Genomic DNA, 26,899 nt, shown 5'->3' on the forward strand with positions numbered 1-26,899 from the left:
AGAACGTCTTGCAGGGTAATTTAAAAATCAAAATCAAAATCAAGATGGTGCCTTCAATCCTGAGATTTAAGGCTGTACATAAATTGGAACTTTAATCATCATCTTGACTTTCTTTTTCATCCCTTATGATGGATACTGGTTCACTCAACGCAAGAATAGGCATTTTTTTTTTCTCTTCTAGAACAACTGTCTCCAGCCTTGGCAACTTTTTTAAGACTTGTGGACTTCAACTCCCAGAATTCCCCAGCCAGCTGTTTGGCAGAAAAGCATGGGAGGAGCTAAAATGATTGCCTGACCATCAGCTAATCTGAAGCAAGCCCCGTGAAGTGTGTAGCAGCTAAAAATACGCTGCGATGCAACCTCGAGCTGAATTAATTGAAAATGTGGGAAGGGGCCTCAGGGAAGCTCAGCCAACTACAAGAGTTCATTTAGCGACGGTTCAGAGTTGCAGCGGCACTGAAAAAAAAGTGACTTCTGACCGTTTTTCACACGACCACTGTAGCATTCCCTAGGGGGGGTCACGTGATTAAAACGCAGGCGCTTAGCAATTGGTTCGTATGTATGACGGTTGCTGCCCCCCGGGGGCCGTGTGATCCATTTTTTACGACCAGGTTGACTTTTAACAAACCATGTTGCTAACTTCACAGCTGCAATGGGGCGAGGAAGGTCGTACAATGGAGCAAAGCGCGCTTGGCAAGGGTCTCGCTTAGCAACGTAAATTTGGAGCTCCGCTGCAGCTGTTGAGGACAGATGGCTGCACGGTTTCCAGAAATAGGTTTATAATTTAAATAAGTGCCCATCGAGTCTTAAAAGAGCCAAGGTTGCCTACCCCTGGGCTAGGGCGAACATTTCTAGAATGCACAAACCAGCTCCAAAATGTGCATACGTTACAACCAAACTCATTTGCTATTTCGCATGGAGAATTTTTTTAAAAAAAGAAAGCGAAGGAAATAATCAGGAATTGTTTAATATGCTCAGTTTCCAGTTAACCGTACGGCATTAAAAACTTGATGATTTCTACTGAGTTGCTAATGAAGCCTGGTGTCCCGTGGAAGCCAAAATGAAAGCGTGTTAACAAGGACGATGCCAACGCCAGTACAAACAATCCCTTGCCCAACTGTTTTAACTTTCTTTCTGGTAGTTACAATTCCTCTTTCAATCAAAGCAAATTTATACTTTCAAACTGCCGTTCTTTCTTAAGAGTGGGCTTTGAAGCAAGCAGACGTCTACGAGGATCACGCCGAAGGGCCGACCTGGCCTTCTAAAGGCAGAAAAAGGGGAATGCATTCCCAACTCCCAAGAAAAACAATCTGAAATATATCAGGGATAAAAACGTAACCTCTTTTTTTCTACTTATGTAGCCGCCGCCCCCCCCCTTTTCATTTATATGTAACAGTTCGCCTTCAGACTCAGCCGCTTCAAATACATTCAGACCAAGCGCGTCTGTGGAGGCTTAAGAACTAATTAAGCAATAGCCCGCATCAACCTTTATAAAGTTTCCTCCAATGTTCTGCATAATCCTGGTGTGCTTTTTTTTTTTGACATTTGAAACTGGATGCAAGCATGACATAATAATAATTTTAAAAAAACCCAGCTTTGCGAAAACGGCTCGTTTGTAATAGAAAAGGAAGAACGTCAGAAAGAGATCCGCGTTTAAAATTTCTTTCTAAAAGCACTTTGCGGCTTACGTTTAAGGGCCCAAATGATATTCGGGAGCTGACCGTTAAAGAAGTGAACACTGGTCTTGAATTCTGGAAAAAAATAAAAAATAGTAAGAAACCAAGATGGCGCCCGCTTCAAAGCCACGGACGAGACTGCTTGGTGACCGTAGACGGGGAAGGCTCTTTCGTCTTAATCAGTCTTTTGGAAGCCGAAGGGCTGAGGGCTCCGTGCTTTGCCCCAATCCAACGATAGTAACAGTGATTTGTCGAAATCTGGGCCCTGTTCCCTTGAGGGTTAAAATAGGGCATCATCACGGGGGGCAGGACAATCTCGACTGGCTTCAAAATCATGACGCGGTCATCGTTCTTGGGCTTGGCGGCGTTCCGCTGCTTCTCCAACACTCTCTGCAGGGTGGAGGTGGCGGAGGTGGGGTTATTCTTCCCCATCACAGGCAGAGATGAATTTGAAAGAGGGTGACTGGCTTTCTTCAAGGCAACGGGCTCGCTGGTTTGGCTCATCACCTGCGAGTTACTGGCAGCCACGCTCGACGCGGTCTCCGTCGTTCCAGATTTCATCTCTCGTTCCAGGAACTCCTGAATCCGAGACTGCATGACGGCCTCTTTGATCGGATTCTTGGACTGGGCGCCCCTGTGCTTCTTCTTCTTCTTCTCGTCTCTCTTGGACGGCTTTGCCAGATCGATCCCGTCCAGCAGGCCTTTTGCTGCGGCGCGAGCCAAAACGTCTTTCACCGACACAGATTCGGAAGGATCTCGCTAAACCAAGCAAAGGACACAAATTAGCGCAGCCGAACACTGCCGGGGAACTGCTATTGTAGTACGGATTGTACCTTTGGGACCACCGTGACCTGGTTATCGATTCACAGTCTCTCTTCTGTCACGTTCAAAACCTGTGCTAAGAAGCAACTGGGACTACGTTGTTTGGTCACTAAGCAAGCTGAGAACCAAATGACCTTGTCCCAAAGTTGCTTTTTCAGGAGGCAAATGGACTTCGGGTTTTTTCCCCCCCTTGAAGATGTTTCGCTTCTCATCCGAGAAGCTTCTTCAGCTCCTACTGAATGGTGGAGAGCGGAAGGATTTGTATTCTTTGCAGTCATCTGGACATGAGTGCTCTTGCTGAGAGCCACTGAGGCCTCTCGGAGGTTTATCTCTGCCCTCAAGTCAGCTGAATAGTGCAAATGGATGTGGAACTGCTGGAAAGACTTGTAAGCAGGAGATCGGTGGTGTCTACAAAGAATATAAATCCTTCTTCCCCCCTCCACCATTCAGTCAGAACTGAAGAAGCTTCTTGGGTAAGAAACGAAACCCCTTCAAAGAAAAATAAAGTCCAGTTGCCTTTTGAAAGAATACCTTTGGGACAACCATGACCTGGATGACAGAGAATCTCCACAGACGAAGGACCTTGTCTCCCCGTACATCTCCTGTAATTCAGATGTTTTTATTTGCTGAATTATATCAAACTACATAGTAGGGGATACCAAGCAACAATATCGATTTGGTTGCATTCAGTCTGCAATCTGGAGTTTTAAGGGCAGATATGCCGCCATATTATTGGCAATTATTAAACATAAATATAATTGAAGAGTGAGCAAAATGGGATCCCAAAGGGGGCTTAGTAAAAATTGACTTGTCACCATTAGTGGAATTGAAGCATCACGTTGGCGTTGACGGAGAATGGGAGTTACAGAGTGTCCTCGGCTTACGACCTCAATTAAACCCAAAATTCCCCGTACTGAGCAGGACAGCTGTTCAGTTGAGTTTTGCCCCATTCTACAACCTTTCTCACTACCATTGTTAAGTGAATCGCTGCAGGTCTGAAGTTAGTGACACGGGTCGTTAACCGAATCTGGCTTCCCCATGGACTTCACTCATCAGAAGGTCGCAAAAGGGGGTCACGTGATCCGGGGACACTGCGATCGTCACAAATGCAAACCGGTCACCCAGCGTCCAAATTTTGATCACATGACCGGGGGGATGCTGCGATGGTCATAAGTGTGAAAAATGGTCACCGGTCCCTTTTTTCCAGGGCTGCTGTAACTTGGAAGGGTCACTAAGCGAAATATTGCAAGTCGAGGACCTGTTAGCCAAGTTATGCAAAATGCTTAACCAGACCTTGACATAGTTTTTTGTCCTTAACAAACATCTGGGAGGCCCAACATTTTTGCCTTATTGATCAAGCCAGACTAGGTTCCCAAACCTATGAAGCGAGGCTGGTGAATTGCAGCAAAGATATAGTCTTCCATATTTCTTGGACCACAATCCCCATCCTTCACCGTTAGACAGGCTGTTTTCTTAGAACTCAACATTTAGTAAATCTATGGTAACTCAAGCTCATAACAACAGCATTATTATCTATTTAACCAGAGGTAGCCCTCGGCTTAATGACCGTTCGTTTAGCAGCCAAAGTTACAACAACGTTGAAAAAAGTAACTTACAGCCACTGCCTGGGCTTAATGACCGTAGCAACATCTCCGCAGTCCTGTGATCCAAATTGGGAAACTTGGCAACCAGCGTGTTGGCTATCACAACTGCAGCATCCTGGGATCACGTGGGAACTATTGGCAATCTTCCCAGCCAACGTCCACGAAGCAAAGCCAACAGGGAAAGTCAGATTCCCTTAACCACTTAAAAGATCCACTTTTAAAAAACTGCAGCGATCTGCTCAACAATCTGCTCAAGCAGAACTCAACAACTTCCTTGCTTAGCGTTTTGTATTTTAACTTCTGAATAATGATTTGCAAAAAAATAAAAATAAAAACAAAATGAGAAAGGGGAATGAAGCATGATGTCTATAGAGACGTTTAGACATTTACAGCAGGGGTCCCCAACCACTGGTCCGTGGACCGGTACCGAGCCGCGGCATGCCAGCAACCGGTCCGCACAAACTAGCAAAGCCCCATCTGCAGGATGCAGGCATCACACAAAACCAGGCCCCCTCCGGTCCGTGGAAAAAACCTCTCTCCACGGAACCGGTCCCTGGTGCTCTAAATCAAGGGTCCCCAACCCCTGGTCTGTGGACCGGTACCAAGCCACGGCATGCCAGGAACTGGTCCGCACAAACTAGCAAAGCCCCATCTGCAGGATGCAGGCAGCACACAAAAACACGCCCCCTCCGGTCCACGGAAAAAAACTCCACGGAACCGGTCCCTGGTGCCCAAAAGGTTGGAGAGGTCTGCTCTAAATTAAGGGTCCCCAACCCCTAGTCCATGGACCGGTACCGGGCCCCGGCAAGCCAGCAACCGGTCCGCACAAACTAGCAAAGCCCCATCCACGGGATGCAGGCAGCACACAAAACCAGGCCCCCTCCGGTCTACAGAAAAAAACCTCTCTCCACAGAACTGGTCCCTGGTGCCCAAAAGGTTGTGGACCTCTGATTTAAATCAGAATTTACAAGCTTTTCATTCCAGAAAGTGCAACCAGCTGCAATTAGCCCTACAGGACGCTGAGTAGCAATGGAAATTCTACGCCATAAATTAAGGACTTACCTGTACTCAGAAAGCCACGAGTCCCAGTAAACAAAATTCCCCCCCCCCCAAAAAAAAGATTCCTTTGATCCTGGATTAATGAGGAGTTCTCTTTTTTAACTGTTGTAACCTTATCTAAAGAAATGTAAGTTTATTCAAAGCCTCACAGTTCCAATTGTTTCCATTTCGGCTGCAAATTACTGCTCTTTGGAACCCAGAAGCTGTTACAGTACTCCCCATTTTACTAAGTATTGTAGGGCTAATTGTAGCCTGTTGCGTTTTCTGGAATGAAAAGCTTGTAATTCTATATTCTAAATATCTATACAGACATCTTGCTTTATTCCCTCCCCCCCCCCTCTCTCTCTCTCTCTCTCTCTCTCTCTCTCTTTCTCTCTCTCTCTCTTTCTTTCTCTCTCTCTCTCTCTCTCTCTCTCTCTCTCTCTCTCTCTCTCTCTCTCTCTCTGCAAATCATTCTTCAGCAGTTAAAATACAAAACTCCAAAAAAGAAAAAATAAATAAATCACAGAAGCAAATTAAACAAACCAAAGTAAACACGCAAAATGTTGAAAAAGTGCATTTTTAAAAAAAAACCTTCTACCTGTTAAGTATTTGGCCATTAATATAGTAAGTAGAAAGGGATGCGGTGGCTCAGTGGGTTAGGACACTGAGCTTGTCGATCAGAAGATCGGCAGTTTGGCGGGTCGAATCCCGCGTGCCGCGTAACAGAGTGAGCGCCTGTTACTGGTCCCAGCTTCTGCCCACCTAGCAGTTCGAAAGCACGTCAAAATGCAAGTAGAAAAATAGGGACCACTACGGTGGGAAGGTAACAGCGCTCCGTGCGCCTTTGGCATCTAGTTATGCCGGCCACATGACCACGGAGACGTCCTCGGACAAGCGCTGGCTCTTCGGCTTTGAAACAGAGATGAGCACCGGCCCCTAGAGTTGGAAACGAGTAGCACACATGTGCGGGGGAACCTTTACCTTATAGTAAGTAGATGACAGGTTAATAATTCGTAAGCGGAATTAGAAGTTTTTTTGGGGAAAATTCTGGGGTCTGTTTGTCAAGGGTTGGGAAACTAATACCATTATATATTTATCGGTGTTCAACTGGAGAGGCTAATATCTGCAGACGTTCCCCTTTCTCGTGAGCCGTAATGAAACTCGTTTTGCTTTACCTCTCGGCTTAAGACGGCAATAAAGCAGCTATTTGAAATATCGGAGGGCTCCAGCTGAAAGAAGTTCTGTTCAGATGCGTTGACCTCCAACTTGGAACACAAAGGAAGAACTGGCGGGCAAAGCCTGAAGCAGATACAAAGACGGGATATTGAAGGCGTTACGTCAAATAAGCACAACACAATTCACAGTCTCTCTTCTGTCCCGTTCAAAAGCTGCGCTAAGAAGCAACTGGGACTACGTCGTTTGGTCACTAAGCAAGCGGAGAAGCAAAGGACCGTGTCCCAAAGTTGCTTTTTTCAGGAGGAGGCAAATGGAAAAAAAGTGCAGAACAAAAAATAGCAACTAAGGTGATCAAAGGCCTGGGGATTAAAACATACGAAGAACGCTTGCAGGAATTGGATACGGCCGGTCTAGAGAAAAGAAGAAATAGGGGTGACGTGATAGCGGTGTTCCAGTATTTGAGAAGCTGATGAAAAGAGGAGAAGGTTTTTTTTTAAAAAAAACTGGAGGTTTTTAAGAAGAGACGGGACAGCCCCGTCTCAAATTGTATTAGGGTCTCCTGCCTGAGCAGGGGGTTGGACTAGAAGACCTCCAGGGTCCCTTCCGACTCGATTCTGATTCTGAACGTGCAACCCTTCATTTAGGAACCCTTCAAACGGCACCGGCGGAAATACTTTTTTTTGTTTTTTTGAGAAAAGTAACCGAAGCGAGTTCCTTACTTATACGGCTGGGCCTTCGCTCCTTCCGCTCCAGATGCCAAAGCTTTGTTCACCACCACCTCATTTTCCTCCGGGTACACGGAGCAGGTGCAGTAGACCAGAGCTTGTACTTTAGCAACTGCCGGGATTCAAATCGGGATTAGTCCAGGAAACGATCATTCGAAAACCAAGCTTTGGAGAAACTTCTAAAAACTGGCGCAAATGGTACAAACTCAGAAAAATCCTTGTCTGGTGGGGACCTGGGTGCTCTCCGAGCTTGGTGGTTTCCCTTGCAGACGTTTTATTACCCAACTAGGCAGCGTCATCAGTGCTAGAAGGGGGGATGGTAAGAGAGGAAGAGGAGGAGGGGGGAAAGGGAGGAGGAGGAGGAGGTGGAGGACTATGGGGTCCTTGGTGCTCTCCGAGCTTGGTTGTTTCCTTGCAGACGTTTTATTACCCAACTAGGCAGCGTCATCAGTGCTAGAAGGGGGGATGGTAAGAGAGGAAGAGGAGGAGGGGGGAAAGGGAGGAGGAGGAGGAGGTGGAGGACTATGGGGTCCTTGGTGCTCTCCGAGCTTGGTTGTTTCCTTGCAGACGTTTTATTACCCAACTAGGCAGCGTCATCAGTGCAACCTGATGGTGTTACCTAGTTGGGTCATGAAACGCTGCAACGACCGTGTATTTTGCTTTCCGTAGTTGGGACATGTTTGCTTTACTGTATTTTGGGTACAATTCTGGGAGTTGAACTCTTATGTTTCTTAAAGCTGCCAAGGTTGGGAAACGTGGATTCTACAGCTGGCAGTTCAGATTTTTTTTTCGTCCATCACACCCACCGTCTGCTAAGATCCAATCCCGAAGGCTTAGAGCAGAGAAGAAACAGACCTTGCTTTCGATAGGAGACCGAGAAGGAACCGGGTAACAGAAACCGGGAAGGGTGTGGTTGTTACAGATACGCAACTGCACCTGTTGTGGGACTGAGTTCGTGACAAATAAAACTCACACTGCATTGCGTGGGTCAGCTCTTTCAGCTGCTGTTCAGCAAGGGTGCTTAGTTTGTCTTCGGCGACCGAGCCTTGAGAGAGGTCTCTAAGTAACTCTGCATCTAAAGAGGAAATTAAATACAATGACTCCGCTGCAATGGGATATTAGTGGTCAGAAAACGACAATTAACAATCTGCCTTCTCGTTTGAAATTAACAGGAGCAGCTGGCCTCCAGAAATTGTGGGTGCTCCGTCACTGGAGATTTTTAAGAGGACAGTCACTTGTCTCAGATGGTTATATAGGTTCTCCTGCTTGAGCAGGGGGTTGGACTAGAAGACCTCCAAGGTCCCTTCCAGCTTCTATTCTATTCTATTCTATTCTATTCTATTCTATTCTATTCTATTCTATTCTATTCTATTCTATTCTATTACCATTTTCTTTATTCTATTCTATTCTATATTCTATTCTATATTCTGTATTTTATATTCTATATTCTATATTCTATTCTATTCTATTTTCTTTATTCTATTCTATTCTATATTCTATTCTGTATTCTATATTCTATATTCTATATTCTATTCTATATTCTATTCTGTATTCTGTATTCTATATTCTATTCTATTCTATTCTACTATTTTCTTTATTCTATTCTATTCTATATTCTATTCTGTATTCTATATTTTATATTCTATATTCTATATTCTATATTCTATATTCTATTCTATTCTATTCTATTTTCTTTATTCTATTCTATATTCTATTCTGTATTCTATATTCTATATTCTATATTCTATTCTATATTCTATTCTGTATTCTGTATTCTATATTCTATTCTATTCTATTCTATTCTACTATTTTCTTTATTCTATTCTATTCTATATTCTATTCTGTATTCTATATTTTATATTCTATATTCTATATTCTATTCTATTCTACTATTTTCTTTATTCTATTCTATATTCTATTCTGTATTCTATATTCTATATTCTATTCTGTATTCTATATTCTATATTCTATATTCTATTCTATTCTATTCTATTCTATTCTATTCTATTCTATTCTATTCTATTCTATTCTATTCTATTTTCTTTATTCTATTCTATATTCTATTCTGTATTTTATATTCTATATTCTATATTCTATTCTATACTATTCTATTCTACTATTTTCTTTATTCTATTCTATTCTATATTCTATTCTGTATTCTATATTCTATATTCTATTCTATTCTATTCTAATTTTCTTTATTCTATTCTATTCTATATTCTATTCTATTCTATTCTATTCTATTCTACTATTTTCTTTATTCTATTCTATTCTATTTTATATTCTATTCTATATTCTATATTCTATATTCTATATTCTATATTCTATTCTATTCTATTCTATATTCTATTCTGTATTCTATATTCTATATTCTATATTCTATTCTATTCTATATTCTATTCTGTATTCTATATTCTATATTCTATTCTATTCTATTCTACTATTTACTTTATTCTATTCTATTCTATATTCTATTCTGTATTTTATATTCTATATTCTATATTCTATATTCTATATTCTATTCTATTCTATTCTATTCTATTCTATTCTATTCTATTCTATTCTATTCTATTCTATTCTATTCTATTCTATTCTATTCTATTAAGCTAGCAAAGTCTACCAAGCATAGTCTTATGTGGGGCTTCCCAAAGTCAGACACGGTGCTTGAAGATGGTTTATACATTCCAGAATTCACATATTTTGGTTCTGCTGTCACCCAATTATTATGGAAGACCTCCAGTCGAGTGCGAGACCATGGCTTGAGTTTGGTTCAACCACTGGTTTGCTGGAGGAGGGCGGAGGAGAGGTAAGGATGAGGAAGGAGAAGGAGATGATAGAGGAGGAGGGAGGAGGAGGAGGAGGAGGAGATGAAGAAGGAGAAGATAGGTAAGGATGAGAGAGGAGGAGGAGAAAATACAAGATAAAGTAGGAGGAAGAGGAGGAGAAGGAGACAATAGATGAGGAGGGGGAGGGGGAGGGGGAGGAGGGCAAAGGGGATCTAGACAGTGGCCAGAAAATGCAACAGAAAGAGAAGCATCGCTCTCTAGTCTAGGACGAGGCAGTCAAAAGCCTCTGGGAAGTTACCTTCGTGCTCTTCCAAAATAAATTCGATGGGATTGCTGACACCCAGGCCGGAGCAGCGAGGCAGGAGCAGAACCACTTTCACTTTCTGCAGCTTGGCGCAAGTGGGCTCAATGTTTGCAAAATCCTCCTGAAGCAGCTCGATGTCTTGGGGAAGAAGAGGAGGAGGAGGAGGAAGAAAAACAGAAGGTGCACGTGAGACGGGACACCAAAGGGACGCCGCAGCAGAGGCGATGCGCCTCGGACCTCCTTGCCCTTCGTTTGGGTCGCTGCGCCCCGGAAGCGAATCGTCGCTTCCAGCTTTCGCGGGGGGGGGAAGGGGGGGTTAACGAGCGCTTCCTGGAAGCACCGGTGGTCCTCGGCTTACAACCATTTGCTTAGAGTTATGACGGCACCAGAAAAAGGCACTCGCGGCCGTATCCCGCGATCCCCCCCCCTTTTGTGACCTTCCAACAGGCAAAGTCAATGGGGGAAGCCAGATTGGCTTAACAACCATGATCCTAAGTTAGCCGCTCCGGTGGCAAGAAAGGTCGTAAAGGGTGTGGTGTGTGTGTGTGTTTGTGTGTGTGTGTGTGTGAAACTCACATCGTGGCTGTCTTGCTTAGCGACCGAAATGTTGGGCTGAATTGGGGTCGTATGTTTGAGGACCACCTTTTATACGAAGATAAATTTCTGGTTACTATCTAGATCCCCTTTGCCCTCCTCCTTCTCCTCGTTCTACTCTTCCCTCTCTTTCTTCATCTTTATCTTCTTCTTCTCCTCTCTCATCCTCATCTATCTTCTTCTTCTTCCTCATCCTTCTCCTCCTCCTTCATCCTTATTTTCTCCTCCTCTTCCCTCCTCCTTTCCTATTGTCTCCTTCTCTCCTCTCATTTTTATCTTCTTCTCCTCTCATCCTAATCTGTCATCCTTGTCTCCTCCTCCTCCTCCTTCATCGTTATCTATTTCCTCCTCCTCTTCCATCTCCATCCTTCTTCACCTCCTTCATCGTTATCTATTTCCTCCTCCTCCTCTTCCTTCTCCATCCTTATCTATCTTCACCTCCTTCATCGTTATCTATTTCCTCCTCCTCCTCTTCCTTCTCCATCCTTATCTATCTTCCCCTCCTTCATCCTTAACTATTTCCTCCTTCTCCTCTTCCTTCTCCATCCTTATCTATCTTCCCCTCCTCCCTCTTCACCTATTGTCTCCTTTTTCTTCTCCTCCTCTTCCCTCTCTTTCTTCATCTTCTCCTTCTCCTTCTCCTCTCTCATCCTCATCTATCTTCTCCCTCTTCTTCCTCATCCTTGTCTCCTCCTCCTCCTCCATCCTTAGATCTTGAACTTACTTTTACACTCCATGCGTGCAAAGAGATCCTTCAGTTCAGCTTCTCTGGCTGGAGACTTCACTCCGCATACAAACACCCGGGAAGTCTCCTGATTGGTCAGCACCGACATGTGGGCCACGGTGAGCCAGGACCCCATTTGCGCAATCAAAACATCATCGTCCATATTCAGCAGGGCTTTCACCGAATGTACCGCCAGACTCCGGGAGCTATCCTAAGGGTAGAAACAGGAACACCAGCGTGGGAATTACTCAGCTCGCCAACCGCAGGCCTTGCAATGGGATAGGCGCTGTAGGCGGGGTGACCTGACCGAGTCAAAACAATGCTTCAGCACTTAAGACTTATATGCCGCTCCGTACTGCTTTACAGCCGTCTCCCCAACAATTTGGGTCATTTTACGAATCTAGGAAGGAGGGAAGGCTGAGTCAACCTGGAGCAGGTTAGAATCGAACTACTGCCAGTCAGCAGAATCAGCCTGCAATGCTGCATTCTAACTATGGGAAGGAAGGAAAGGGAGAAAGAAAGTAGAGGGAGGGAGGGAGGGAGGGAGGGAGGGAAGGAAGCAATAGCACTTAAGGGTTATATACCACTTCACAGTGCTTTACACTCCTTTCTAAGCAGTTTACAGAGTCAGCCTTTTGCTCCCCAACAATCTGGGTCCTCAGTTTACCGACCTCGGAAGGATAGAAGGCTCGAGTCAACCTTTTGAGCCGGTCAGGATCGAACTGCTAGCGGTGGGCAGAGTTAGCCTGAAATACTGTATTGTATCCACTGCGCCACCCTGGCTCTTACTTTGAGGCACCCATTCCATCTGTTTTTGCAATGTAGATCAGGGATCCCCAACCTATGGATCACGGCCCACTACCGAGCCGCGGCCTACTGGCCACCGGGCCACGGGACAGGCTGGCCAGTGCGCACAACCACCCCCACTCAGGCTAGCATCCGTGGCTCTGTTTCTGCATGCATGCGGGGCTAGCAGCAGTGGCAGCTAGCACCTGCACACATGAACAAATGGAGCCACTGGTGGGTTGTGTGGCCCGTTTGCGCATGCGCGCGGGTGCTAGCCGCAGTGGCAGCTAGCGCATGCACGCACGGACAAATGGGGCCACGAGCACTGTGCTAGCAACAGCGATGGCTAACGCATGCATGCATGCGCAAATGGAGCCGCTAGCCCCATGTGGGTGCATGCGGCCCCTTTCACACACGGCCCCGTTCGTGCATGCGTGTGCACACTGATGTAGAAGACCTGTCACCAGTTTTTGCATTACCCGTACCCAGTTGCAAGCGAAGGAACTGCACAAAAGACAAGGCAAGCTAGTTGCTTTACGTTGGGGGTGTTCAATCTTGGCAACTTTAAGACTTGTGGACTTCAATTTCCCAAAATCTCTTCCCCCCCCCCGCCAAAGCCAGCAAGGAAGGATTGAAACACTCCTTCAAGTAAAGCGCAAACCTTTTCACTTACTTGCAACAGGAGTTTGCGATGAGTATACAGTTCCGAGTTCAGGAGTTTTTCTTTAAGAGAAGACGGGAAAATGAGTCCATCCTCACAGTGCTTATCCGGGCAGTAGGTGTAACCAGCAAAATCCGAAATGGACTCTACTTTCGTGAAGCCTTCTTTTTGTAAGAAGCTATGGACTTCTTCAAGACTGTAGGATAAACCATGGCTTATTAACACGGCGCATTACGGAAGCGACAACCGTCAACGATGCTAATATCGGAGGTTTTTGCATTGACAACAGATGGAGATGTAGCCAATTTCTTCCTTTCGCTTTTAGAGTTATATGATGCTGGGAGGGGGGGGAATGTGCAGGAGAGTCCAGCTAGACATAATAACACTGAACCTAGCGTGAGAACCAAGGTTGTTGAAATAAGAGACGATAAGAAATGGTGGGCTGGAGAGCTGGAGAGGAAGCCTGCATTTCAAACTAATTGGGGAATGTGATTTATGACTGTAAATTGGAGGAGGGAATTGTGCTCTGATACCATGTCGTCAGGGGAGGGGAACTCAGTTTTGGCTTCGACTGTGTTAGTGCCGATGCCGTGCTACTCAAATAAAGATTCTTTAAGGTAAACAATGCCTCAAAGTTCTTTGAAGAGTTCCATCTGTCGGAACCAGGACAGCAACTTTGAAGACTTGTGGACTTCTGCTCCCAGAATTCCCCAGCCAGCTATGCTACGTCCACCAGTCTTAAAGTTGCCAAGTGCGGAGAGCTCCCGTGCTAAACTTAGGAGCATTCTCCGGAAGGATGCGGTTAATTTGATCACCAGCCCATTTAAATCTAAGAGTCACGGGTCACCAAACGTTGGAAAAAATTTGCACAGGACAATGGTGGGCAAAAGGAAAGAAAAGAAAAACCAAAAGTTTTCACCTGACTTTCAAGGTGTTCACCCAGGCGTAGAGTGGCAAATTTGAAGCCCTCTGCTCTTGTCTCCGAATCGTTTCTGGCAGGATATGCTCAATGGTTAGAGCATCATGCTTGATTCGGCATCTGGCTAGGGCGGCGGCGAGTTTGGTCTTAAAACTAGAGATTCCGGAAGAAAGAACATTGGAGGCTCAGAATTCACCCTTAGGAGAACGGGAATTGCAGCCTGCTCAAAAATCAGCATCAAAATTAGGGCGAAGAATCCGGTCGCCAGGAGATACGGACATTATTATTATTATTATTTATTGGATTTTTATACCACCCTTCTCCCGAAGGACTCAGGGTGCTCTTGAGACACAGGCTGCAGTTTAATCATGTCAATGCGAGCCGTGATTATTATTTTTTTTAATAATAATATTTATGGATAGTTTGTCAAAGCACAATTTAGAAGAAAATATTTGTAGCTCAGGGTTGAACTGTGGAGTCCTTGGTGCTCTCTGAGCTTTGATTGCAGAAATTTCATGACCCAACTAGAGAACATCATCAGTGCGAGGAGGAGGAGGAGGAGGAGGAGGAGGAGGAAATAGAGAAGTTGGAGAAAGAAAGAGAAGAAGGAGGAAGAGGAGGAGAAGGAAGGGCAAGGAGAAGGAGGAGGTGGAGAGAAAAAGAGAAAGGAGGAGAAGCAGAAGCAGAGGGGGAGGAGGAGGAGGAAGAAGTTGAGAAGGAGTTGGAGAAAGAAGGAAGAGGAAGAGGAAGAGGAGGAGAAGGAAGGGCGAGGAGGAGAAGATGGAGAAAAAAGGAGGAGGAGGAGGAAGAGAAGAAGAAGAAGAAGAAGAAGAAGAAGAGGAAGAAGAGGAAGAGGAGGAGGAGGAGGAGAAGAAGAAGAAGAAGAAGAAGAAGAAGAAGAAGAAGAAGAAGAAGAAGAAGAAGAAGAAGAAGAAGAAGAAGAAGAAGAAGAAGAACAACAACAACAACAACAACAACAACAACAACAACAACAACAACGAAAACAACAACCCTCAAACTCCACTCCTTTTTGGGCAACAGACACAGAGCAAACCTTTACATTTTCCTTATAAAACTGCTCCATCAGTTGTGTCACCTACACAATGCATCCAAAAAAAAAAAAGGGTCAGGCCTTGGATTAAAGAATAATAGGATTCCAGGCATCTTTTTTTTTTTTTTGCCCAACGGGAAACAAAATTAAGATTCCACTATCAGCCCTCCGCAGAGAAGCCACGTGGTTTTTGGAGGTCTACCTGCATAGGTAACGCTCCACTTCTTGAACTTCCGCTATGCTTTCTTCGTCCTCGGGAATCGAGCGAGCTTCAAACTTCCGGTCCTGAAGGTCATAGAGCATCACCACCACCAAGCTGGTCAAGTCTTCTGACTGCAAGAGGACCACGGTCGCACATGAAGACAAAAAAAAAACACAACAACCCATCACTATCGACAGGCCTCGACTTAACCACCGCTCATTTAGTGACCATCTGAAGTTACAACGGTACTGAGGAAAAAGTGACATAGGACCGTTTTTCGCACTCAGGACCGCTTCAGCATCCCTGCGGTCACGTGATCAAAATCCAGAGGCTTGGCAACTGGCTCATATTTTCTCTACATACCCAGTTCCCACAACCTGTCAATGCTGCTCACATTGGATGTTTTTTGCATTGACAACAGATGGAAACGTAGCCATCTTTTTCCCTTTTGCCTTTAGAATTAGGTGATGCTGGGAGTGGGGGGGATGTGAATGAGAGTCCAGCCAGACATAACAACACTAAACTTAGCGTGAGAATCAAGGTTACTGAGCCCAGAGCTAATAAAAGAATTGGCGGGCAAAAAGGAGTTGGTGGACTTGTAAAAAGGTTAAAGCTTTTTGGATTAAAATTTGGTGGAATATGCAAAAGATATTCAAGAAAAGGATAAAGTTTTCTCCGCAATTGTTTTTATTGGGTATCATCATAGATACCACCGTTGTAGATATTAAATTGATGTTGAATTTAATTACGGCAGCGAGACTTTTAGTAGCGCAATATTGGAAGAAGGAAGAACTGCCGACTATAGAAGAATGGACTTTAAAAGTTTCCAACTTGGCGGAGATGGCAAAGATTTCAGTGTATTTGAAAGATCAATCGCAACAGAGATATACCGTGGAGTGGAAAAGATGGATAGATTATATTCAGAATAAATATGGGACTAAAAAGATTCACCTAGCATTTGAATAAGTAGCGGATTTATATGATGTATAATTAGCTTGTAGTTATTTTATTAAGAGTTAAAGTGCGATAGAATTTAATATCTTATTGTTGTTTGCATATTTTAGATTGTTTGTTTGTATTTTTATACCCTGTATTTAGCTCTGGGAAGTTGGGGAGGGAGGAGGGGAGGGGAGGGGAGAGTTGGGGAGGTTTGGGGAGAGGGGAGGGGGAGGGGAGGGGTTTTGTATTCAAAAATGTACTGTAAAACTTTTCAATAAAAAAAAAAGAATTGGCGGGCTGGAGAGCTGGAGAGGAAGCCTGCGCTTCAAGCTAATTGGGGAATGTGATTTATGACTGTCAATTGGAGGAGGGAATTGTGCTTTGATACTAGGTGCCCAGGGGAGGGAAATTCAGCTTTTGGCTCCGATTAGGTGAGTGCCGATATTCTGCTACTTAAATAAAAGATCCTTTAAGGTAAACGATGCCTCAAAGTTCTTTTGAAGAGTTTCATCTGTTGGAACCACGACACAACCCACCTTCACGTGTTTTACTCTCCAGGTCTTTAATCGTCTTAGTTTGCTCTTCTTTGTACTTTTTCCCCAAAGTCTCAGCCTCTTTTTTGTAACGTGGTGAGCAAAACTGGACGCAGCATATTCCAGGGGCGGCCTTACTAAGGCTTGATAAAGCGGTACTAAGACTTTGTGTGATTTTGATTCTTTGCGTCTGTTCACACAAATCCAGGATTGTATTCGCTCTTTTTGGCTAAGCGTCTATTTTTTAAAAATCGTGTCTTTTTTTTAAACCCGAAGCCCAGTGCATCTTCGCTACGATTTGCTCAAACTATACAGCGATGGAAACAAGTCTTGATCTTTGGAAAATTGAATTCCTTATCTACTCACGATTGACTGCAGGGGGTAAACGCCGCTGTCGATCAACATATATTCCAGAACATCTTGATCTGTAGGAGAGGAAAGAAAAAGATAAGGAAAGGCATTGTGAACTATCACAAAGGGATCTTGACGGGATCGGGTACATTTCAAAAATGTCTTATGGCCTGAAAACAGGCTCACCAGGCTCCCACCAAAACATCCCACCAGGCTCAAGGTTGACTCAGCCTTCCATCCTTCCGAGGTAGGTAAAATGAGGACCCAGATTGTTGGGGGCAATTAAGCTGACTTTGTAATAATGCCGCTTGGGGTGTGTGTGTGAAAGCCCTAATAAGCAGGCATATACATAGAATGAAGGCTACTGCTAAGCTTGTAAGCCGCCCTGAGTCTTCGGAGAAGGGCGGGATATAAATGGAATAAAAATAAAAATAAATAAAAAATAAAACAGATGCAGCTAGTCCTCTGCTTACGACGGTGGTACATCCCAAAATTTCTGCTGCTAAGCAAGACCGTTGAATTTTGCCCCGTTTTACATCCTCTCTTGCCACATTCCAGCAACCGTTTTTCATACGTTTTAGCCTCCGGTCCCCTGATCCTCTTTGTTGCTCTTCTCTGCACTCCTTCTAGAGTCTCAACATCTTTTTGATAGCATGGCGACCAAAACCGGACGCCTTATTCCAAGTGTGAGGGAAGGAATCACAGTTCCTTAAGGTCTACTTCTGAAGTCAGGACAGGTTATACGTTAAAATCCTGTGCTTTTGCTACCCACTTAATTGTTAGGTTATGTTCAATCTCACCCACGGAGGTGACGGATTCCTGCAAGAAAACAACAGATTCTCCCCCTTGCATAGGTGGCCAACGTTCGGCCGTTTCCATGGACTCACGACTGGGTTCCTGCGTTTTGGCACACCGATTCAGACATAGCTGTCTGTGTTTTCTCGGTTGCCAAGGGTAACCCTCTCGCCAGCCCACCTTCGCAAATGATTGACCTTTCCAGGATAAAAAGAAATTGACTTTGGGGGTGGATGGGAAAATGTTCGCAGAGTCTTCCGTAAAGCTTAGAGATTGAAGTGCTGGGAGATTCAGTGATGTTATGCTGGCACGGATTGATGCCAGTTCTTCTCTTTTTTGGGGGGTAATGTTGTATGTTTTAACTGATGCATTTTGCAGTTCATAAAATGATTTTATTGAGCCGTATTGTTGGAAAGATGGGTGGCTATGTAAATATTTAAAATAAACTAGATCAGGGACCCCCAACCTATGGGCCAGGGCCCATTACCACACCATGGCCTACTGGACACCGGGACATAGGTCAGGCTAGCCAGTGTGAGCACTCACCCCCACAAGTGCTAGCGCCCGCAGACCTGTTTGCACAGGCGCGTGGGGCTAGCGGTGGCGGCTAGCACCTGCACGCATGCACAAACGCAGCCGCCAGCGCCCTGTGCATGGGTGCTAACAGCAGTGTTGACTAGCGCATGCACGCATGGGCAAATGGAGCCACTAGCACCCCATTTGCATTTGCTAGCAGTGGCGGCTAGCGCATGCGCAAACAGGGCCACTAGCCTTGTGCGGGTGCACGCAGCCATTCGAGCACAGCCCCATTTGTGCACATGTGCATGCGCACGCAAATTTCCCAGCTGCTCCCTTTCTCTCCAGGCCACCAGCCTGAAAAGGTTGGTGACCCTCTGAACGAGATATTCCTGGACTTACAAGAGTTCATTTAGAGACCGTTTGAAGTTACAACGGCACTGAGCTTGGAACACAGAGGTGTACATTTGAGGTGGCTTCGGGGCCCGTAGAAACATGTTCCCTACTTACATTTCAGGGCGCTGAACGCCAGCTCGTAGGACAAACGCTGGAATTCCTCGTCTTTGAAATCCGGAAGGGATGGCAACGGCCCGGTTCCATATTTCACCAGGATTTTATCGTGCGGTTTTTCGTTACGGACACTTTGAAAAATGTGGGCGGCGCTGAGGTACAGGGGGTCCCGATGCCCGCTCTTCACAACGGCGTCTGTCGAATTCAGGTTGGAAGGCAAAATTTCGCTGGAAAATATTGTTTCGTGCATGCCAGACAGCTCGTGCGCTATAGTGTGGTCGGGAGACCCGAGGCTGCTCCTTAGAACTGGCATCGCTGTCGTGCTGACGGGTCTCGGCGTTGCAGGTGGGAAAATCAGAATCTTAAAAAGGCCCTGTGGAATTACAGAGGAGGCCAAAATAGGCATGACGGGAAACGTCTGGCAGAAATTCACTTTGGGCCTTTTCTTAAACGGGACCCCCACAGGATTTTGTCCTGGCAGTTAACACAGGGATGTTGTGGGATTCAAGACGGTACAAGGCATACAGAAAAAGAGGAGAGGGTCAAAGGACATGAGGCAGACCCAGAAGAGGATGGAGAAACAACACCGCACTACAACAGCGTCAGTGAACAATGGTTGAGGCCGCCAGAAGAGCTAGAGGCAGGATTTTGTATCTCCCTCGACACCCTAAGAGGTAAAAGAGGAGGAGGAGGAGGAGGACTGTGGGGTCCTTGGTGCTCTCTGAGCTGGGTGGTTTTCTTGCAGACATTTCATGACCCAACTAGATAACATTATCAGTGCTACAAGGCAGTTGGATTCGTGGAGAGGAGGAGGAGGAGGAGGAGGAGGAGGAGGAGGAGGAGGACTGTGGGGTCCTTGGTGCTCTCTGAGCTGGGTTGTTTTCTTGCAGACGTTTCATGACCCAACTAGATAACATTATCAGTGCTACAAGGCAGTTGGATTCGTGGAGAGGAGGAGGAGGAGGAGGAGGAGGAGGAGGAGGAGGAGGAGGAGGACTGTGGGGTCCTTGGTGCTCTCTGAGCTGGGTTGTTTTCTTGCAGACGTTTCATGACCCAACTAGATAACATTATCAGTGCTACAAAGCAGTTGGATTTGTGGAGAGGAGGAGGAGGAGGAGGAGGAAGAGGAAGAGGAGGGGGAGGAGGACTGTGGGGTCCTTGGTGCTCTCTGAGCTGGGTTGTTTTCTTGCAGACATTTTATTACCCAACTAGGTAACATTATCAGTGCTACAAGGCAGTTGGATTTGTGGAGAGGAGGAGGAGGAGGAGGAAGAGGAGGAGGAGGAGGAGGAGGAGGAGGAGGCAGAGGAGGACTGTGGGGCCCTTGGTGCTCTCTGAGCTTGGTGGTTTTCTTGCAGACATTTCATGACCCAACTAGGTAACATCATCAGTGCTAGAACGGGGAGGAGGAGGAGGAGGAGGAGGAGGAGGAGGAGGAGGAGGAGGAGGAGGAGGAGGAGGAAGAGGAGAAGGACTGTGGGGTCCTTGGTGCTCTCTGAGATGTGTGGTTTTCATGCAGACATTTCATGACCCAACTAGGTAGTATTATCAGAGCTAGAAGGGAGGAGGAGGAGGAGGAGGAGGAGGAGGAGGAGGAAGAGGAGGAGGACAGGAGGACTGTGGGGTCCTTGGTGCTCTCTGAACTTGGTTTTCTCGCAGACATTTCATGACCCAACTAGGGAGCATCATCAGTGCTAGAAGGGAGTGAGGTGTACAGAGAAGAGGAGGAGGAGGAGGAGGAGGAGGAGGTGGAAGAGGAGGAAGAGGCTGTCCTGTCTTCTTGTCCTGCCTTCAGGAAATGCTTTGGAGAAGAGCTTGACTGCCTCTTCTTTGGGGCAGCCCCTGAGATACTGGAACATTGACTATCCTGTCCCCCCTGCTCCTTCTCTTCATTAAACTAGACATTCCCAATTCCAGCAACCGTCCCTTGTATGTTTTATCCTCCAGTGCCCTGATCCTCTTTGTTGCTCTTCTCTGCACTCTTCCTAGAGTCTCAACTTCTTCGCCACCAATCAACTTTCAACCAAGCTTCTGTTGTTGGTGACTAGCAGAACACTACACACCAACCACTTCCTTGTGAAAGGCCAGCCGTGCCTTTGACGCGATCAAACTTGATCAAATCTCGATCGAGAGAGTCAACATCTCCCAGGGAAGATGGCAAACGCTGCTGAGCATTGCAAATTTGCAACGCAGCGGTGAAACATTGATTTTAAGGGGCGGCAGCAAAGCTTCAATAAGATCCCTTCCCTACAAACCTGGATTTTAAAAGTTCCTTTTTCTGCCTGGCAATCACAAACCTCTTTTCATGCCACAGGAAGTGTGTTATGTGCATAGGATTAAACGCATTTTTCACAGCCACAAGAAGATATTAAAAAACAAAACAGGGAGAAACATTTGCTGAATATTTCTAACGTTCTCACAAAACCACCACCAAATGAAAAGGGGATTTTCTGTACCTCTCATCTATTTCCTTTCCAAAGGCCACAAGGGTTTGGAGAGAGTTTTTTTTTTTCTCTCTCTCTCTAATATCAAGATCTCAACTTGTGGACTTGGATTCCCAGAATTCCCCAGCCAGCCACCAGTTGGGGGAGGCTAAAAGCCTCTTTCAATAATAATAATAATAATAATAATAATAATAATAATAATAATAATAATAATAATAATAATAATAATAATAATAATAATAATAATAATAATAATAATAATAATAATAATAATAATAATAATAATAATAATGCAACTCTTCCAAAAATGCAACTAAGATACAGCAAAGGTTTGACACGGGGAATAAGAAATAGTCTTATTCCTTTCTCCCACCTGCTGTGTTATTTTTGGAATGCCTGGGGGGGAGGGGAGGGGGAGGGGAGAGGGGGGGAAAGGCAGCCAAATTTCACTGATCAAGAACTTTCTTTCCTCCTCCTCCATGGCTGCTTTGGAATATCGCCCCGGCATCTCAGGAAGAAGTTATCCCTTGTTATTACTTATCATGTTTTGTGTTTCATTTCTGTATTTCTTCTTTTTTTTTTACTGAAATACGTTGTGCACATGCCATACAATCAATCTGTCAATCATTTAAAAGGGTGGACCTTTAGCTGTCCACACCAGGTATACCCCCTATTGGGAATGAAACCTGCACTTGTTGGATATCTAATAATCAGCATCCGTTTGCCGCAAGAAAGATGCTGAAAAACACACCATCACCCACCAAAAGACAACAGATTTGAACTTGGCAGCCTCAGGCTTGGGGATTTGCCCCCTTCCAGTTGCCCACCCCCTCTTGAGGGAGGCTGGACTAGAAGACCTCTGAGACCCCTTCGTGACAGTCCTAAACCAAGCCAAGTGTGTGTAAAAGCCCTAACAAGCAGGCATATACATAGAATGAAGGCTACTGCTAAGCTTGTAAGCCGCCCTGAGTCTTCGGAGAAGGGCGGGATATAAATGGAATAAAAATAAAAATAAAAATAAAAATAAAGTGCAAAAAAAACAAACACGCCAGGGATATTTCTAGAAGCCTGGCACTCTGACAAATCAATAGACCCAGAGACATTAACCACCTCGAGAGACTATGGAAGAGAGACAATCAACCAGCACAAAGGGGGTATAAAAAGACCCCAGTACCTTCCCCACCAGCAATTAGCACCCAGATTAGCACAGATCAACCCCAAAGTTAAGATCAGACCGACAATCAAGTAAAGACAGCCCCGATCAGGGAACTGCCAAAGAAGGCAACAGCCAACAGCCCAACCAAAGCAACTCTAAGACACCCCCCCCCCAGCCCCCCTGACCCTGACAGGGCAAGACGCCAGAATACAAACTGACAGCAAACCCCACTCCTTACTAGTCTTGCTAACGTTACCTAGATGGGTCATGAAACGTCTGCAAGAAAACATGCAGGTTCAGAGAGCACCAAGGACCCCACAGTTCTCCTCCTCCTCCCCCTCCTCTTCTCTGCCAACCCCATTCCCTTCTTCCACTGACGATGTTGCCTAGTTGGGTCATGAAACGTCGGCAAGAAAACCACCCAGTTCAGAGAGCACCAAAGACCCCCCCTCCTCCTCCTCCCCTCCACAACCCTCTTTAACTTCTAGCACTGAAGATGTTACCTAGTTGGGTCATGAAAGGTCTGCAAGAAAACATGCAGGTTCAGAGAGCACCAAGGACCCCACAGTTCTCCTCCTCCTCCCCCTCCTCTTCTCTGCAAACCCCATTCCCTTCTTCCACTGACGATGTTGCCTAGTTGGGTCATGAAATGTCTGCAAGGAAACCACCAAGCTCAGAGAGCACCAAGGACCCCACAGTCCTCCTCCTCCCCTCCACAACCCTCTTTAACTTCTAGCCCTGATGATGTTGCCTAGTTGGGTCATGAAACGTCTGCAAGGAAACCACCCAGCTCAGAGAGCACCCAGGACCCCACAGTCCTCCTCCTCCTCCTCCCTCCAATCCCCCTCCCTTCCTTCTAGCACTGATATTGTTCCCTAGTTGGGTCATGAAACGTCTGCAAGGAAACAAGCAGGCTCAGAGAGCACCAAGGACCCTTCCCTTTCCCCCCCCCCCCCGCCCGCGGTCCCCAGTTCCCGCTCCGTGCTTCTTTTAAGGACGGGGTGGGGCTTGAGAATGCCGCAAGTCTGCCGGCTCCACCAGTTGAACTGCCAGCCTGGCGGATCTGGCCGGCCAAGCGGCCAGGAGCAGCCCAGAGCCTCTTCCCCGAGTCTCCCCCGGGGGTGGGATGGGGTGGGCTGCTGCTGGAGGGTCTCCCTCCCTCCCTCCCCCCAGCCCGCCAGCCCGGAGTGTGTGTTGGGGGGGGTCTCTCACCTGGCGCCTCCTGCCCAGCCAGCCGGGCCCTCCGGCGGGGGGAGCCTCTCCCAAAGGACGGCGGGGACCCCCAGGGACCCTCCGGCGCCGATCGCTGCCAGGCGCCTCTGGGGCCCCCCCCAATCTGCAGCGCGCCGGTCCTGTCCCCTCCGCGAGGGGAGGGGCGGGGGCGTCGCCTGGCCCGGCCCACGCGCCACACCCACCGCCCGACAAGGGGGGGGGTCGAGGAGGAGGAGGAGCCCCCCCAGCCCCACCGGCCGTTTCGTTCAAATCAGGGCTCGACCACTCCCAAGAAGAGAAGGGGGGGGTCTCCAGAGGGGGTGGTGGGTGCAGACCTCCCCCTCTAGGCTCGCTTTCAGAGTTCCCCTTTTTGGGGGGCTGGGGGGTTTGGGAGTCTTGGCCTTCTCGGCCCCTTCCGCCCGATTTTTTGCTACCTGGCCGGACCTCCCTCCCTCAACTCCCCCCCCCCGCCACACCTGGCGCTTTGGTACATTCCGCGGGCTGGCAGAGCCGCTGCCTCTGTTTGCAGGTGGCTCCGTTGCTGGGCTGGAGTTTGACTGGCACGCCTTTTTCTTCTTCTTCTTCTTTTTTCTTTTCTTTTTCGTTTCCCCCCCCCTTTCTTTTGCAAAGGAGAGACGCGCAGTATTTCCCCCCCCTTTCTTTTGCCAAATACAAACGCGCGGCGTTTTTTCCTTCCTTCTGTCAAATGCAGACGTGCGGTATTTTTAATAATAATAATAATAATAATAATAATAATAATAATAATAATAATAATAATAATAATAATAATAATAATAATAATAATAATAATAATAATAATAATAATAATATTATTATTATTATTATTATTATTATTTTATTTATATACCGCCCTTCTCCCGAAGGACTCAGGGCGGTGAACAAGGGCAGACATATAAAAATACCAAAAATACAAAAGTTAAAAAAGAATTAAACAATGCCCAAGCTAAAAACAGTAAATACATATATTAAAAACAACAGTAAAAACCCAACCCATTTTTCCTTTCTTTTGCAAAGGACAGGCGTGCGATGTCTCCCCCCCCTTTCTTTTGCTAAATACAAACGTGCAGTATTTTTCCTTTCTTTTGCAAAGGACAGACGTGCGATGTCGTGTTTTTTTTTTGCCCCTTTCTTTTGCCAAATGCAGACGTGCGGGGTTTTTTTTAAATTATTATTATTTCTTTGGCTAGATACAAACGTGCAGTATTTTTCCCTCTTTCTTTCTTTTGCAAAGGACAGACGTGCGATATTGTTTTCTTTCTCTTGGAAAACGCAGACGTGCGATATTGGTTTTTTTTTCCTGCCAAATGCAGACGTGGGGCAATTTTGTTCCCTTTTGCAAAAATGTGGAGGTGCAAGAGTCGATTCCCGAAATGCGGCGTTATTTCGTCTTACCGTTACTTGGGGGCAAGCCCGCTGGGTGGGGCGGATCTGGCCATCTCCGCCTCCTTGAGTCTCTTCCAAGGATGCATATTCTGTCAGAAAAAAAGAAAAATAAATAAATAAATCGTGCATATCTTTATATAGGTGATGCGTCAGAAAGCAAGTGATCACCCGTTGACATATTGATTACATGTATACTGAATATACGCAATAAATAATATATCGAGCAAGAGAAAAAAACGTTTCTAAATAACATTCCACCAGCCAGACATTTATGCCTTACTTTAGTACTCTTTCCCAGCTGGGTTTGTATCTTTTGTAAAACTTGCAAGTTTATTTTTTTTCTCCTTTTGTGTCTTTCTTAAAAACTTGCAAATGTATTTTTTCCCCTTGTGTATCTTTCTCAAAAGTTGAAAGTGTATTTTTCCCCCTGTTGTGTCTTTCTTAAAACTTGCAAGTTTATTTTTTTTTTCCTTTTTTATTTTTCTTAAAACGGGCCAGTGTGTTTTTGTTTTTGTATCTTTCTTAAAAAGTTGCAAGTGTATTTCTCCCCCCCCCCTCTTTTGTATCTTTCTTAAAAGCTGCCAGTCTGTTCAAGGACATTTAGAATACTCTTATCTATTGTGTTATACCGGAGCTGAAAAAGCAAGTTTTCATCTAGCAAAGAAATATGGCCTCAGACTTTCTTCAAGTTAAAAAGGAGGCTGAGACTGCCATCTTAAAAGCGCTAATACCACATTTTAAAATGCTAATAATGAAGCGTAAAATCTGAGGCAACGTTCAGAGGCTGTATTTTCTATCCTAAAATATCTGATGCTGGATTCTGGTGTCTTCTCCCATGGATGGAAACTAATCAAGGAGAGAAGCAACTTGGAATTAAGGGCAAACTTCCTAAAAGGGAAGACAATTAACCAGTGGAAAAAGAAGATGCCTCCAGAAGTTGAGGAGGTCATTCCATCTTCTCTTCCACAGACTCCACTCCTTTCTGACACTGATGATGTTACCTAGTTGGGTCATGAAAGGCCCGCAAGAAACCCACCCAGCTCAGAGAGCATGGAGGACCCCCACAGTCCTTCTCTTCCACAGACTCCACTCCTTTCTGACACTGATGATGTTACCTAGTTGGGTCATGAAAGGCCCGCAAGAAAACCACCCAGCTCAGAGAGCATGGAGGACCCTACACCTCATGGATCCCATCACTCAATGACCCACAGTCAACGGTGTCATGATGAAGGAAGAATGGAGACCATCACCTTCCTAAGCCACAAGCCTAACCTAATTTCCTCAAATCCATTCAAAACTTCAGTTGCACCTGCAGGTCACTTAATGATTTTTAAGCAAACACACTGGGCAAGGTTGGAAGTGTCCGAGATGGGGTTACATTACCTGAGGCATTGTGATACCTGCGTAGTTTTCGAAAGGGGTAGAAATGAAAGCCATTTCCTTGGTGAAGTTGCCAAGTCATAATTAGCACAAGGCAAAGGAGGAAAAAAGGAGAGAGAGCTTTCAACAGCCCTTCTGGTCCATCCGAAAGGGGAGGGTGGCAAAAAAGAAGGGTTGGCCAGGTCAGCGTTACAAAGGGGCATCTGCTTTGGGGGCAGATGTCAAGATAAATCCAAGTGGAGGTTGGGAACCGCAAGATCAAAATCTGTGCCTGGCATGCGAAAACAGCATGGATGGTGACCATGCGGTCAGAACGGCAAATAAATCTTGCAAGTGAATTCCTGCACCTACTGTATCCTAGTGGCTTTCATTCTTCACTGCGTGTCTACAGGCTTATTCTGGGTTCTTGACGCTCTTGGAGCTGGGTGGTTTTCATGCTGATGCTTCCTGACCCAGCTAGGTAACGTCACAGGTGCTAGAAGGCGGTGGTGTTTGTGGAGTGGAGGAAGGAAGGAAGGAAGGAAGGAAGGAAGGAAGGAAGGAAGGAAGGAAGGAGAGGATCTTGGGGTCCTTGGTGCTCTCTGAGCT

At 45.8% G+C, this 26,899-nt stretch overlaps 1 protein-coding gene across 2 annotated transcripts; it reads right to left on the reverse strand.

Annotated features, from left to right (window-relative positions):
- Nucleotides 1–961: 961 nt before the first annotated feature.
- On the reverse strand, nucleotides 962–26,169 carry NSUN7 (NOP2/Sun RNA methyltransferase family member 7). Of its 2 annotated transcripts, none has more exons than XM_081332163.1 (12): nucleotides 24,941–26,169; nucleotides 18,716–19,088; nucleotides 16,910–16,968; nucleotides 15,072–15,202; nucleotides 13,819–13,971; nucleotides 12,912–13,095; nucleotides 11,453–11,663; nucleotides 10,129–10,272; nucleotides 8,018–8,119; nucleotides 7,039–7,156; nucleotides 6,319–6,442; nucleotides 962–2,435 (listed from the first exon to the last, which is right to left on the reverse strand). In XM_081332163.1, exons 1-12 carry the CDS (start codon nucleotides 25,058–25,060, stop codon nucleotides 1,797–1,799), a joined length of 2,358 nt encoding a protein of 785 aa, XP_081188289.1. In that variant the 5' UTR covers nucleotides 25,061–26,169; the 3' UTR covers nucleotides 962–1,796. The 2 variants fall into 2 exon arrangements, with proteins under 2 accessions (XP_081188289.1, XP_081188290.1); XM_081332164.1 differs by lacking the exon at nucleotides 24,941–26,169 and adding an exon at nucleotides 23,528–23,673.
- Nucleotides 26,170–26,899: the final 730 nt, after the last annotated feature.

The sequence above is a fragment of the Vipera berus genome (assembly GCF_964194415.1).
Source record: "Vipera berus genome assembly, chromosome: 7".
Taxonomy (NCBI): domain Eukaryota; kingdom Metazoa; phylum Chordata; class Lepidosauria; order Squamata; family Viperidae; genus Vipera; species Vipera berus.

What these genes read in the sequence shown, in the direction of transcription:
- NSUN7 (XM_081332163.1), bottom strand. Translation starts at nt 25,060, where the DNA reads ATGCACGATTTATTTATTTATTTTTCTTTTTTTCTGACAGAATATGCA. An exon ending in GGCGTTCAGCGCCCTGAAAT is followed by an intron (nt 16,969 to 18,715) that starts GTAAGTAGGGAA and finishes CCTCTCCTACAG; the next exon opens with ATCAAGATGTTCTGGAATAT. An exon ending in GCGAAGGCCCAGCCGTATAA is followed by an intron (nt 6,443 to 7,038) that starts GTAAGGAACTCG and finishes TATCTGCTTCAG; the next exon opens with GCTTTGCCCGCCAGTTCTTC.